Source organism: Xiphias gladius, chromosome 7 (genome assembly GCF_016859285.1).
Source record: "Xiphias gladius isolate SHS-SW01 ecotype Sanya breed wild chromosome 7, ASM1685928v1, whole genome shotgun sequence".
Taxonomy (NCBI): domain Eukaryota; kingdom Metazoa; phylum Chordata; class Actinopteri; order Istiophoriformes; family Xiphiidae; genus Xiphias; species Xiphias gladius.
In genome coordinates, this window is record NC_053406.1 from 17,198,305 (window position 1) to 17,212,013 (window position 13,709).

The following is a 13,709-nucleotide window of genomic DNA, read 5'->3' on the forward strand; positions in this document are numbered from 1 at the left end:
CCCCTTTTAACACAGTCAGTATCTTAAAGCTTGTTAAAATCAGCTTATTCTGACAATATCTATCTTTTGTATTATTTAAACTGAGTGAAATATTCAATAATGACTTGGTTTTACTTTTTTATGGCTGCATCATTCTATCAGATGGAAATATTTTAAATGTCATGTGCATAGATTTACACATTCCTGGGATCTCCTCTTGATTGAAAAGAATGTTCGGAGGGTTTTGAGGGCTTCAGCCACACAGCGCGAGCTTGTCATGATGATCAATCCACTCGCTGCTTAGTGGGGTTTAAGCGGTAACTAGAAATGTGAAGAACAGCCGTAAGAAGGAAGTGGTAGCAGATTGTGGCGAAAATGTTGACTGTACACACGTGGCACCGACTGCTTTAGACACAAACTATGACCATCTACGGCCAGTGACAGCTGATGTAAAGACACAGGACAGTCCTCCTTTCTTACTGTATCAAAGAGGCCACAGTCTCAGACATTGATGATGTTGTGTTTGGGATGACTTTTTTTTTTTTATCTCACTCTTCGACAAAGGCAAAACAACTCCCATGCATAGCCCACCAGACAGGTCAAAGTTGCGTTCCAGTTCCTGCAGACTGAAAGATCACTGTGTTGGTGAATAGGCCTGTTGCCAAGAGCATGCGACACTCTCTCGCTCTCCACGCACACACACGGCGCCCTGGCGGCTAAGGTCAGCGCTTTCTCAAGGCAAAATAAGGGAGTGTGGAAAGGCTTGGGAAACTGCAGAAGAATGTGCATTTCTGTGGACACTCTTAAGCTGACCTGAAGACAATTACTCAGGGCACAGTTTAAGTCCACAACAGGGAGGCCCTGTGTGTGCTGGGTACAGTTGATAGTGCGATTTCTAAATTAAGCTTTTCAGGCCTAATTTACACGTCACTCCGCCCCACTCCCATGAATCCAGCCATTGAGAGGGGGAAGCGGTCCTTACTGGCATGTCATTACTCTGCAAACCTACAGCATCCGAAGGCTGAGAGGGGCCCCTGAGGATGCACAGCAAAACATACAGTAAGCATTTGCTAATTGGAAAACTGCGAGAAAACTGTGAGTCATTGTACTCAGTGATATTCATTGGATACTTGTTTAAACACCAATTCCCTTCCCAGCTTTATGTCCTTTTATTGTTCATGATCTGTATGTGTCAATTATTTCTTCAGGTGCGTTTCCCAGACTTGAATAAATTCATAATTAAATTCTCAGCATTTGACATCTAATACAGCGTCACTAAAGCAGCGCCAGTGTTTACATCCTGATGACATTTAAAAAAATAAAAAATAAAAAAATAAAAATAAAAAATAAAAAAGCTAAAATGGAAGTATTTGTTCACTGGTTTCTGAAATATGTGGGGGATAAAAATAATTAAGCCTGAAAACCGATGCAGATGTTGGAAATGCAGCGACTGTACAAAAAAAACTGCAAAGCATGATGGTTCCAGATCAGCCAGCAAAGGATGTAATCTAATAGCTTTTTAAATAAATAAATAAAAACAAACAAACAAACAAAAAAAACTATGGTTTATTACACTGACCAAAGCACAAAGGCCAAATAACGATAAAAATGTTTGTTAGGGTATAAGTGGCGTACTTCAAACCGCAAACTGAATTAGACTCCAATTGGTTTCCTTTACAAGCAGGAGGGAAAGTATGCTTTGTATGGAGGCCCAGTGATAGAAAAATAGGCTACTTTCTAATAAATACAGGACTAATGGAAAATTGTGTGTTTTTTCTGAGGCCAAAGAATTCAATTTTCTAAGAAATATCAATGTTTGTGGAGAATGTGGGCAGCCATCAGTCTGAACTGTGTACCATGTAACATCAGCATCCTGAAGCTGAATCCAACTAAGGACTTTTGTTGCCCTATTTCTCTCCCTCCCTACATTTCCTTTTCGAGCTCAACTGCTGACTTATAAAGACGACCATTCGGATAATCAGCTTTGTCCTACAAAGGGTTGAGAGTTGGCTTTTTTTATGTTCCAAGCATAAGCTAGACCACAAGCAATTTCCCCCAGATCTGCCAATACTCTGCGTTTGAAGCTATGTTAAAGATAAGATCTCCTGGTGTAGTTGTTGGTTGGAACAAAAGCTGACAGGCCCCCAATCTTCCAAAGCGAACGGTTTAACACCCTGCATCAACAGATTGCTGCTTAATATTTTAAGTTTCAGCAATGAGGCAGAAGTACTGGGCACAAGAAGTAAAAATCAACAATAAGAATTATTTATCGGTTGGGTTTCTCAAAAAGAATTTACAACTGGAAGTGTTTAACCCTTTCCACCCCTTTACTCACCTACCTCTAGGCAACACACCTCAAGGTCAGGGGTAGAAGAAAATTGGTTTTTAGCACCAGCTACTGGCCTAAGGCGAAATCACACTGCAACGTAAGCATGTGAAAAAGTGAGGGAGAGCACAGTCTTAAAGAACGGTTTTAATTATAAAAAGGAAAGAGCTCCAGGTACAATGTCTGGTAAACCAGACTCTGGGTGCAATGCTTTATGACAAACAGTTAAAAAGAAAAAAAAGGGAACAGTACACACATCAAGTTGCTTGTGGATATAAGTATAAAACCAAAAAAGAAAACCAGCTGTAATGCATTTGCAAAATTCATATCAGTGGGATGTAGAACTCCTAATTTCCATAAATTTACCTGACATTTATTTTACTTCAAGAGTTCTGTGGCACAATAAAACATAGCAACTTGATGCAAATACATTATACTTACATGTAATCCTGGAAGAAAAAGAAATTCCACCACCCGAGCTGCACCGACCAACTGCAAATTTCTAAAACTGTTTCTTTACTTCGAGTCGCTGATGTTCATTTTTTTTTTAAAAAACAAAAAATAAAAGAGACCTGTTTGTGTGTATTTGTGCATGTAAGAAAAATACTGTTCCTGAGATGTGTTATTTCTTAGCGAAAGAGATCTTCATGGCATTTGTTTGTGTGATCTTAAAGCCTTGTAGTGCATCTCGTGCAGCGCCGGCCTGCACTTCATTCTCAAACTCCACAAAGGCGATGTCGTGGCGACCGGGGACCAGACGCACCTCCTTGAACCCAGGGAACCTGAATAAACAACAGCACAGCCAGGTTCAGCCTTTAACTTATAAACAAATACATTAATGCAGAATTTAAAACGCAGAAAATGAGTTGTTACTGACTGGTTGAAGAGCATGGAGAGCATAAGTTCGTTTGTCTCTTCTGGCAGGTTGGTGAGGAAGAGGATGTGATTGGGAGGATTTTCTGCAACCTGTGAGGAGAAAAGATCGTAGAGGTCAGAATATAACCACACAGCGAAATGGAAATATTATTCATTTAAGGAAATGAAAGTGAGAACGCAGGACACACGCTACCTGCTGGGGCATTTGTCCGGGCATCTGTCCGGGCATCATCTGACCCGGAGGCATGGCACCAGGGGGCATCTGACCAGGTGCCATCCCTGGAGGAGGCATCATGCCTGGAGGGGGCATGTAGGGCGGCTGGCCTGGCATGTGCATCATGCGGGGTGCCTGGCTCATGGGAGGCATTCCCTTGAGAGCGCATTACAGGAGTGATTAGCATGTTTCCACACCCAGTTCCTCTAATACCCCTCCTAATGCCATCAATGATCTCCACCCAAATCCGGAGAGCCCGTATGCTACCGTTTACTCTGCTGCACGGAAATTTGGCGTAAATTTTAATTCTTTTGTCTGTCTTATCTGTCAGCATGGCTAGATAGAGACCAATAGATGTGAGTATCAAACTAGGTTTTTGTGATTTGAGTGAACAAACTGTTGCGTCTTTCCCCCTAAAGCTGATTGTTTTACTTTCATTATTCACTCATAATTGTCTTACAATGTTAGTCTCAAATCAGTTTGATGATTTTCATTCCAAAGCACACTGCAACTTTGCTTGGAAACACATACTTTGGTCATAAGATGAAACAAATGGGACAAGAATTAGATTTAGTGTCAATATCTGGAGGAAAAAAAAGGCATATCCATTTTGAATAGTTTGCTACTCTGTTGACATTTGTACTCATCATAGATTAGTTGATTAACTTTTACTAACATTAATCTTACTTACAGGCATGGCAGCAGGTACCCCAGCGACCATGGGTGCAGCAGCTCCTGGGACACCTTTCTTAGCTCCTGCCGCATCGGGTCCTTTGGTCTTCTTCTTCTCTTTTTTACGATCACGCTCCACATAAGTCCCCTTCATTTTCGCTATGATGTCTGAGTCTTGCTTCGCATACTGGATACGCTGCGGGAAGCGACAGATGTGTTAAGGCCATGAGCATTTTGGAGGCTGCGGTTTCAGGGTTTCTGCAGGGTTCAACAGGTTAATTGGAATGGACTCTTATACCTGTTTTAGGATCATACTGGCCGCAGTATGTAACACATCAACCAAAACCAGCAGAGATGATGAGGCCTAAAATTATTTACCAATTGCGAATTTACTGACACTTCTGCCAGTATTTCCCTGCAGTATAAAACAATTTCTTTTAATATTTTTCACACAACCTGGGTAAGCAGCAGAAAATGGTTGAATGGTTGAATGGTTGGATGGATTAAGAAATAAAAAAATAATTAATTTGAGGCCCACTTATTTTACATAAAGTCAGAGATTTCCCAGCCAATTTTTGCTCAAATCAGACACAAACATTTTATAACTAACACTAATGCCTATGGCGGGCTAGAAAAACATTTAATACATTTGTAACATAAATTTAAAACTTTTTAATACTTTCCACTGCCTTTTGTCGGAGAAACAGAAATCTGTTTTTTCTTTTTTTTTTTTAGGATTTTTCAAGAACAAAAGATAACCTGGGTTTATATGTTGCAGAAGTTGTTATATTATGTTTATTTTATATAAAATGTGATTTTAGGCATGTTTTATATTCTGTGCAAATATCTCAAGTGATCTGGTATTGGCTTTCTGGTTAACCTACCATTGGTTTGTCATAGAAAGGGAATCCCTGCATGGATCTCAGAGCATTGGAGGCGCTGTTAATCTCCTTGAAGATTACAAAAGCTTGACCCTTCATCTTCAGGTTTCGTGCGACCAAGATGTCCAAAATCTGTCCGAACTGTGAGAAGATGGCGTACAGAGACTTTTTCAGCTCTGCAGGAAAAAGGCCAAAAACCCGAGAGAGCATTAGTTTGATTCGATATACTGATGTATTGAGCTGGATCTGAGAGAGCCTGGGAGGTGAGGATCCTAAACTTACCATCTTTCTTGATTTTCTCATTCAAGTTGTTGATGTAGATTGTATGGTTAAGCCGTACATCTGCTGTAGCCATCTTCCAACCTGCTGAGTGGTTCGATAATTAAAAAAAAACAACTTGAAATATTCCTTTTAAACCGGCGAAGAACACAATTCCTCTTAAACGACTAAGTAGCTAACGTTAGCAAACACCCTAAACGTGGGGTGAACGTTAGCCTAAAAGCTAGCAAAAGCTAACATTATTTAACTAACTAGATACATCTATCGTTTACGCCTGAATCCTCCTTTGTCTAAAAAAAAACGCCCAAATGTGCCAAATACATCCACAAATGAGTTGCAAAGGTCTCGATATCCAAACGAAAATGATTCAACTCACCTAGAAATGATGAATGAAAACCCCGGCCTTCACAAACCCCGTCCGCTGTTCTCGCGTTAAAACAAAACGCCGCAGACGTAGTTTCCGGTGTTACCGGGGTTGCCAGGTTCGCACACACACGGACTATGAACTAGCCAAATCTTATCAGATAGGATCCCTGAGACTACAAAAAGGTTGAGAACCACTGGTCTACACTTCAGAGCTGTAATTTATTTATTACAATATACAGTATCTAATTACACAAGACAATTTTAGGACCTAGATGAAAGAACTGTTGAGGGAAAACTGCTTTTAATGATGGCACACTAAATATTTATGGCGTTACTTGGTAGATATTACAATACATACAATGACAGCAATGCCGTTGGACTTTAAAGGCAGTGCATAAGGTTTGGCAGAGGCATGTTTTGAGTTCTGGTATTGTGCTGGTTTACTTTGGCCACTGTGCTAGTTTTGTCACACAGATTTGACAACCCTGTTACGGTGTTACGGTAAATCCTGTGACCCATCAGATCCTGTGACTACTTCGGACATTTTAATAATATTTTCTAGATTTTATAGCTCCTGTTACCAAACATGGTGCCACCACAGCATGAGGATGCATATTTTTATAGCTGTGAAGAAAGAAATCGGACATTATATAGATACCGAGTGAGTGACAATTTGATGTGGTGTAACACCTGTAGTAGTTACTCGGACACATATGAATTAACAGTGCAGTCAGTTCAGATGATTTAGTGCCATGACTCCACCATACAGCCATGAATTGCCAACCTGATTTGGCCTATTGGTCACTGTCCCAGTGGACTGAGAGGTCAGAGGGCCCCTGGGCCAAAGTCTCAGTTTGAAGTGACTGTTAATATTTCTTGTCTGAATGTCAAAGAGCTCAGTTAAAAGACACAGACTGACCACAAATAGATACAAAACAATGAAAAAAACAAAAAATGACTACAGATCCAAAACGACCATAGACACACACAAAAAAATACAGAGATGTGAAATGACTGAAGAGACAGAAATTGACCGTAAAGACACAAACAATTAACATGAAGCCACAAAAAAACTACAAAGAGACCAAAAACCATAGACCAAAAAAAAGGTAAAATATGGTAAAATACATTTTGATACCGTGAAAAATGGCAACATCTGCCTTCATACTGCGTATGTATGGATGGAAACAGATAGTTAGACTCCAAGTGGCCTTTATGCTTTTATTATTGTTATATAAAGCTTGTATTTTAAGAAAACTGATCAATTTTAAGCGTTTACAGTTTATACTTTATAAGTGTGCCGAGCAGTCTGCTTCAAGCATAAAATTTCTACAAAACGACCATAAAGAGACACAAAATGACAACAAAGACAAGAAAAGCCAGCCCAAAGTGACACATAACGACTAAAAGGAGACAAAAATAAAATTAAAGAGCTACAAAATGACAACAAAGACAAGAAAAACAAGCCCAAAGAGACACATAACGACTACAAGGAGACAAAAAATATAATTAAAGAGACACAAAACGACTACGAGAGACGAACAACGGCCACAAGGAGACACAAAACTACTAAAGACACACACAAAGAACAGCCACGGAGACACAAAATGACTACAGAGAGATGAAGAATGGCCACCTGGGGCGTGTTTTACCTGGCTGCGCCCGGGGCCGATTTTCTCACTCATCAGACGATGCACACAGTTTATTTACGCCCCGAAGTCAGTCGCTGCAGTAGGGGGCGGTATGAGCAATCCACGTTGGTGTGAGATCCGGTTATGAACACGGGAACAAAAAAAAGCGGGAGCGGCTCCTGCCAAATATGGGTAAAACGCAAACCCGGTGCCGTTAGCTGACCGCGGCAGTCCGGAGATCGGGGGCAGGATCCAGTAGGGTAAATACTACGAGTTAACAACTGTGAATAAGCGATAACAGTTTATTGGAGAGGATTTCTTGCACCTCGGGTTCCACCCAAATAGCACTCAGAACCGAGTTAGGATAACGACCCTCGTTTCTCGCCCTGCTTGTAGGCAACAGCTAAGCTCTAGGTGGGTGGGTTGTGTTCGAATTCATCAAATTACAGCGTCTATCGAGTGTGTTGGCAGCTTTTAAGAGCTGCTGTAACTTGCCCCCCCCCCTCTGCAAAGTTGTACAAAATACTTAACCAAGCCTGCCTTTGTGTCAGGGGTACCCAAGAAGGAGCTGAATGAAAATGTCAGTGGAGTGCCCCCTGTCACCTCCTCCTCCTCCACCTGCTCCAGGTCCTCCACCACCACCACCACCTCCTCCTCCTCCAGCCTCAGCACACAAAAAGAAGCTGTATCAGACTATAGCCAGCAGCAGGAGTCCGGTAGAGGGGGACCACACAGAGGCCCGCTTACTGCTCAGTCAGAGGGACAGCAGGTGAGATTTCCTATGAGAAAATAGGCTTCTTTTTTTTTTTTTAATTTAAACATTTAACCTAACTATCTGTTTAGTTTTGATCATGGACAGGAGTCTTGTTGTCTGGGATCTGTTTAAACGTTACATAAACAAGTCTTTCCAAGCAAAGATGAATCAACAACAAAGTAAAACAAGTAATATTAATAATAATAAACTAAATAAAGTGGCTTAAAAAAAACATTTTCCAGAAGTAGAACACGACATTAAAAGCGTGAACCCAGTCTCAAGATGAATTTAATTTTGCTCATTAATAGGTACACAAATTCATAACATTCATAATAATAATAAATGAACTTTTACATTACATCCTGCTCTGTGGACTGAGTTGCCTACCTCATATTAATTCCCTTGAGTGTCTCATCACTTATTTTAATAACTATTTACTATGTGACAAGTGGATACAACAGTGTCATATATTGTCATACCTTTCCTCCTTTGGACCATTAAATATTCAATGTTCTGTTCTTTTTTCCTCCCACCCTTTCTTTTCTCTTTCTCACCAGTTTCCCCTCCCTCTTACCTCTAACATTTCCCCTCCTTTTAAATTCAGCAGTTCTAACAACCGCTTCATTTCTGCACATGCACCTTGTTTGAAATCCTCTTGAGCCTGGCAATAATTTCTATATCCATCATTTTACAGACATTGTCATGCTTGTTCTCATTGCCCCAGTCAGTTTTAGACATATTTAAGCACAAACTCTGTTACCAGGGGCCCATTCTTCATACGTAGATAACTGAGTTAGCTGGATGAGAATTAACAGGAATTTTTTAGCCTGATATCAGCATGTTAGTCTGGCTTAGTTAAGGCACATTCGAAGAACAGGGAACTGATTATTAGATACACCTGTACAATCCACCCACATGTCTTGCAATAGGACATAGGTGATGGTGGTAATTGATTAAAAATCCACAGAAAGTTAATCTAGAACTACGGAGATAATCAGTTTATCATTGAAATCGTTTTTTCAAGGACAAATACCAAATATTCTTTAGCTTCTCAGTGGTGAGAATTTTTTACTTTTCTTTCTCTAATAGTTGATTGAATATCTTCGGGTTTTTCACTGTTGATTGGACAAAACAGGCAATTTGAAGAAGTCACCTTGGGCTTTAGGAAATTGCGATGGGCATTGCTCACCATGTTCTGACGTTTTATAAACCAAATGGCTGGTCAATTAACTGCTTTATATTGAAAAGTGTTCCTAATATTTCATCCACCCCACTTACTTACATAAGGTTGGCAGAATTTTGGAAACACACAGAGTCAACAAAAAGTAAACACAAGCTTTACAAATTTTTATTTTAGAGCTGTGGAACTGAACTGTAAAAGATTGTACATTTGTGCCATATAAGCTCTTAACTTAGTCTACGTTTGAAAAGGCAGACAGCAGAGTTGCTCTCATTGAATAGTGTGCATTTATGTTATGTGGATTTTGTGCTTCAGTTTTAGGAAGGACTTACAGTGGATACTGGCCAACATATACGTGCCTTCTCTCATCCAGGATGGTCCACAGTAAGTCAGTAAACTACGGTGTCGGTCTAATACTTGTCAAGTAACACTCTGGCCTAAGTTTGACTGAGAGAGCATTTTCAGTATAAAACACAAATAAAATGGTTACCACAACTGTTGTATGTACAATGGGGCTATTGTGTAATTAGTTTGGCTCGCGTGCTTTTATGTTTAAGTCATTAAACATGACATATTTGCCAGGGTGTGGCTGAGAGTGGGTTATTCATTTACCTTTCAGGTGTGGTCTGGTGGCGTTGTGGATGGCTGCTCACCTTCGACAGAGTATTGACATGGAAACTGTGGTTCAGACAGCACTGAGCAGGGGATACACGACACAGGGTGAAATGTTTTCAGGTAACCAAAGTGTCTAAACTGTTTTGGTCCGGTCTATTTAAAAAAAACAAAAACAAAAAAACAAGCACAGAAGGGAACAAGAACAAACAGGGGTGTGTTCCTGTCAAAATGAATCACAGCAGATGTTTTCTGATAGCATGACGAAGCATTGAATCCTCCCAAAGGCAAAATAAATACCTTGACATCATTAGGTGTAGCCAGAAGTGCAAATATGGTATTTGGCTCCAAAAGCCAGATGCAGGATGTAGTTTAGAAATGTGGAAGTTATAAAACCAACTTGTTTTATTGGATATTCACACTTCCACACCATAAGCTCTCACACTCTGTTGACTTTATGGCGTTTGATTTCCTTATGTTCTCATTAATATTTTTATTTTGTCAGCTAACAACATGGCCCTGCTGGCAGAAGAGGTTTGTGGCTGTAAGGCAGAACTGCTGTCTGGAGGTTTAAGTGGTAACAATGCTGCAGCCATCATCACACACCTGTGGGGGAGACAGCCTGTTCTCATCCCGTATCCTGGACCCAAACAAAACCGCCATGAGGGGTGTTTAACTTTTTTTAACTGCTTATGTTAGAGCAAGACCGATGCATTGGCCGGGCTGATATATTTCAGGGTGTGTTGATTTGTATGTATGTCCGTTGATAAGTAACAAGAAACTACATTACAGAGATGCCAAGCTATGCTAATTTAGACATTGTCACTGGAACATAGTTTGTCCATCAGAGAGAAGTGACAAGTTTTTTTTTTTTTTTTTTAAACTGTCATATTTAGCATATTTCTTGGTCTCAATTCTTTTAGAAAAATCGAAGGTTGTTTATTTATGCTAAAAAAATTTAATTGGCTGATGTATCTTTTATCAGAATTCCCAAATATTGATATCTGTATCGACCTCAAAAGCCCAGTATCAGTCATGTGCTGCATGTCATAAGAAAAAAGATTAAATTCTTTGACAGTATTTACAGATATGATGAGGACTACAACCATGAGCCATGCCAGCGTAGCGGCCACAGGGCACACTGGGCAGTCGCTTCAGGTAAGACTGGATAGCAAACCCCCAGACGGGTGTTTTGTGAAGGTGGTTCAGAAAAGCAGGGTTTATTGTGAAAAGCATATCTTGAAGTTAACCAAACAAACTGGTACCAGGATCAGTCTCTTTCATAAAGCTGGTTTGCAGGCGGTGTAAATAGTCTCCATCAAGTCTGGTTTATTTCATGACTTTTAAACACAGACCTGAGAAATCAAGCACTGATCACATCAATTCACACTTAAGAATATACAATAATATATGTTAAGACAAAGCTGGAACGTTTGCAGAGTAAAATCTTACACCAAACGTGGCAAAATCACTGCAATAAACACAGGAAAAGAGATGTTTTGGCAGAGTTTTGTAGGTCAGTAGCAAGCTCAACTCTTCCTTTGTTCTGCTTGCAATAATGACATCGCGGGTTCAAGTCCCTCTTTGAGTGACGTGAAGTTTATTTTCCGCAATAATAATACAAATAAACATATAGGTGTAGATGTATTAGATACAACATCCAATTCCAACAACTTCAATGTATCACATTTGATCCCAGTCAGGTAATTAGTTTTATAGCGAGAACAATGAAGGTAATTAGTATTTTTTTTTTTTTTTTTTTTTAATTTAAGTTCCCCATCAATTACACTGTTACTTGGTTTGCGCATCTGACATAAAAGCCTCCGCATGGTGAAAATGCTGTGTAAATACCTTCAAATTGGCTGTCTGCCACTTTCTGCATATTTAATATATTGATTTCTGGGTGTATAATTCTTTAATTTTTTTTAGAGAAAGTTACAGAGAGAAGAAATTGTGAAAGTGTTTATTTGCTTTATTTTAATTGCACTGCATTTACTGTGCAGAAATTTTAGAATGGAAAAATATCTGACCTCAGATTTTTAATTAATTTATTAAAATTGAGTTTAATTAATTTAATTAGATGCATCCTATGTCAATATTTGTAATGAATTTTACTGTACATGTGCTGGGAACTGTCTATCAGATAGTAAATCTGGTGAAGCCTGAGGTCAAACTTAGCTTGAAAACTAACCTGATCAGGATCAGGCTACTCTGGAGGGATACGTTTCCATGGTAACTTAGGTCAGACTTATTTGAACCACCTTTATGAAACAGAATTGCCTGAAATAAGAAAAAAATGTCCTGATTTACTGCAAAAAGCCTGGTTTAACTGGTAATCTTTCTTTATGAAGCACCTCTGGGCTCTCTTAAAAACATCAACATCCCAAACAAATTGCTGTATCTATTCGTTCCAGGTGTTCTCCTCGGTTTGGACCAGGGGAGTGTGAGCGAACAGTGCCTTCAGTCTGATCCAAGTCTGCCCTGGCTCTACCTGCCCAGTCACTCCAGTTTCCCTTGTCCCGTCAGCGGCACGGGACTCAGAGAGGTTTACATCCTTGCTAAGCAGGGTAAAAGCCTGCGCTACCAGCTGTGGCGTTTGGACAGCGTAGCTCAGAGCAACGAGCAACTGAGGACGATGGACCCTCAGAGAACCAACGACGGGACCCAGTATGTGGTTCCTCAAGGAGGGGTGGAGGCCGGGCTGGCTGGACAGGCCGTGCTGCTCCACACGAGGACACGGCAGCAGTAATAAGTTAGACGCTGCTGGCCAAGAGGACCCAGCTTGGATGCAACATGCAATCGAGAACATGCAGGGAACAATCCAAGTTTTAATTCGCCGTGAGGCATCACTCTGAATTCTTACGGTGCAATGTGAGTGATCCTACAGTAGAACCCATGTAGGTAAAAAATGGGCTCATACAGATGTGGATCCAGGAACAGTCTTGTTTCAGCTTGACTACTCTATACTTTGGAATGTATCCAACAGGGCTTTGAAAAGGGCTTCAAAAGTGAATTTCACACAAAAGTAAAGATAAAGTATGTGCGACAGTTCTGGTGCAGCATGATTGTTGATCATATTAGGGGTGGGTGATATAAATTTGTCAACCGCCACGAGATTTCGCTTAACTCAGGGCGCGATCTCCTTTTCTCTGGTTGCATAAGGCCTTTGTGGGCAATGTTGTGGGTTAATAATATAATGATAAACAAGAGGCTCTTGGACTTGTCCCGCCATGATATCCATGACAAAAGAACAGTCATGCTCAGAGTATTAGTGGCAGTTACCTCATTAATATGTAGCAAGGCATACCAAAATCTAATCAGATCATGTGCTCCATATGGACTACCTGTGGTCTAAGTATGAATGTATCCAGCTTGACGACATAATGTCCAGCATACCCATGTAGCATGGCATTAGGACATAAAATATAATGGGTTTACAGGGATTTTACACACACTTGATGAAGTACCTTGAACTTTGAATTATTTAACTGACTGAATAAGCCAAAAATCAAGAAAATCCAACTGGGGAATTTTGTGTCTCAGTTGAATTCCCAGGACATGTTCTAAATCACAATATAAAATTACATATAAAGGTGATAGAAGATTTTATCCATGTCAAACGGCCTTACACCATTTCAACACCGTTATGTAAACTGAGAAACTGCGGTTTTCTATGGAATATTATATTTTTGTGTTGCAGGCTAACAACGTGATGAACTTTTATCATCACTGACTGAATGGAATATATTTATAAAATAAATAGTTGAAATTCTCGAGTTATTATTTCGTCAGTTAAATTCACAGCCTGCCTGTAGATATTTTGGGATCTTCAGTAAAAGAAATATTGAAACTCTGAAATCAACGTAGGTTTGAGATTTAAAGAACCGTGTGATCTGAGTTGAGTTGTATGTTGGGAGAGAGTGAAAACAAAAGACAAAC

The 13,709-nt window shown here is 40.0% G+C and overlaps 2 protein-coding genes across 6 annotated transcripts; one reads left to right on the forward strand and one right to left on the reverse strand.

Annotated features, from left to right (window-relative positions):
* Positions 1 to 2,439: 2,439 nt before the first annotated feature.
* On the reverse strand, positions 2,440 to 5,705 carry snrpa (small nuclear ribonucleoprotein polypeptide A). 2 transcript variants are annotated; one of them, XM_040130171.1, is made up of 7 exons: positions 5,604 to 5,705; positions 5,231 to 5,314; positions 4,952 to 5,124; positions 4,087 to 4,263; positions 3,375 to 3,551; positions 3,183 to 3,271; positions 2,440 to 3,087 (listed from the first exon to the last, which is right to left on the reverse strand). In XM_040130171.1, exons 2-7 carry the CDS (start codon positions 5,301 to 5,303, stop codon positions 2,928 to 2,930), a joined length of 849 nt encoding a protein of 282 aa, XP_039986105.1. In that variant the 5' UTR covers positions 5,304 to 5,314; positions 5,604 to 5,705; the 3' UTR covers positions 2,440 to 2,927. The 2 variants fall into 2 exon arrangements, with proteins under 2 accessions (XP_039986105.1, XP_039986106.1); XM_040130172.1 differs by having other exon boundaries at positions 2,928 to 3,087; positions 5,231 to 5,311; positions 5,604 to 5,703.
* Positions 5,111 to 13,663, forward strand: c7h19orf54 (chromosome 7 C19orf54 homolog). Of its 4 annotated transcripts, none has more exons than XM_040130170.1 (7): positions 5,111 to 5,211; positions 7,776 to 7,993; positions 9,474 to 9,542; positions 9,778 to 9,893; positions 10,276 to 10,405; positions 10,858 to 10,928; positions 12,185 to 13,663. In XM_040130170.1, the coding sequence occupies exons 2-7, from the start codon at positions 7,797 to 7,799 to the stop codon at positions 12,517 to 12,519; spliced, it is 918 nt and encodes a 305-aa protein (XP_039986104.1). In that variant the 5' UTR covers positions 5,111 to 5,211; positions 7,776 to 7,796; the 3' UTR covers positions 12,520 to 13,663. The 4 variants fall into 4 exon arrangements, with proteins under 4 accessions (XP_039986104.1, XP_039986102.1, XP_039986101.1 ...); XM_040130168.1 differs by lacking the exon at positions 5,111 to 5,211 and adding an exon at positions 7,360 to 7,642; XM_040130167.1 differs by lacking the exon at positions 5,111 to 5,211 and adding an exon at positions 7,361 to 7,638.
* The last annotated feature ends 46 nt before the right edge of the window (positions 13,664 to 13,709 follow it).

Coding starts and splice junctions, on each gene's coding strand:
- c7h19orf54 (XM_040130170.1), top strand. CDS start 7,797: ATGAAAATGTCAGTGGAGTGCCCCCTGTCACCTCCTCCTCCTCCACCT. Junction 9,894..10,275: donor ACAGGGTGAAATGTTTTCAG/GTAACCAAAGTG, acceptor TTATTTTGTCAG/CTAACAACATGGCCCTGCTG. Junction 10,929..12,184: donor ACACTGGGCAGTCGCTTCAG/GTAAGACTGGAT, acceptor TATTCGTTCCAG/GTGTTCTCCTCGGTTTGGAC.
- snrpa (XM_040130171.1), bottom strand. CDS start 5,303: ATGGCTACAGCAGATGTACGGCTTAACCATACAATCTACATCAACAAC. Junction 5,125..5,230: donor TGAGAAAATCAAGAAAGATG/GTAAGTTTAGGA, acceptor TTTTTCCTGCAG/AGCTGAAAAAGTCTCTGTAC. Junction 3,088..3,182: donor CTCTCCATGCTCTTCAACCA/GTCAGTAACAAC, acceptor TTGTTTATTCAG/GTTCCCTGGGTTCAAGGAGG.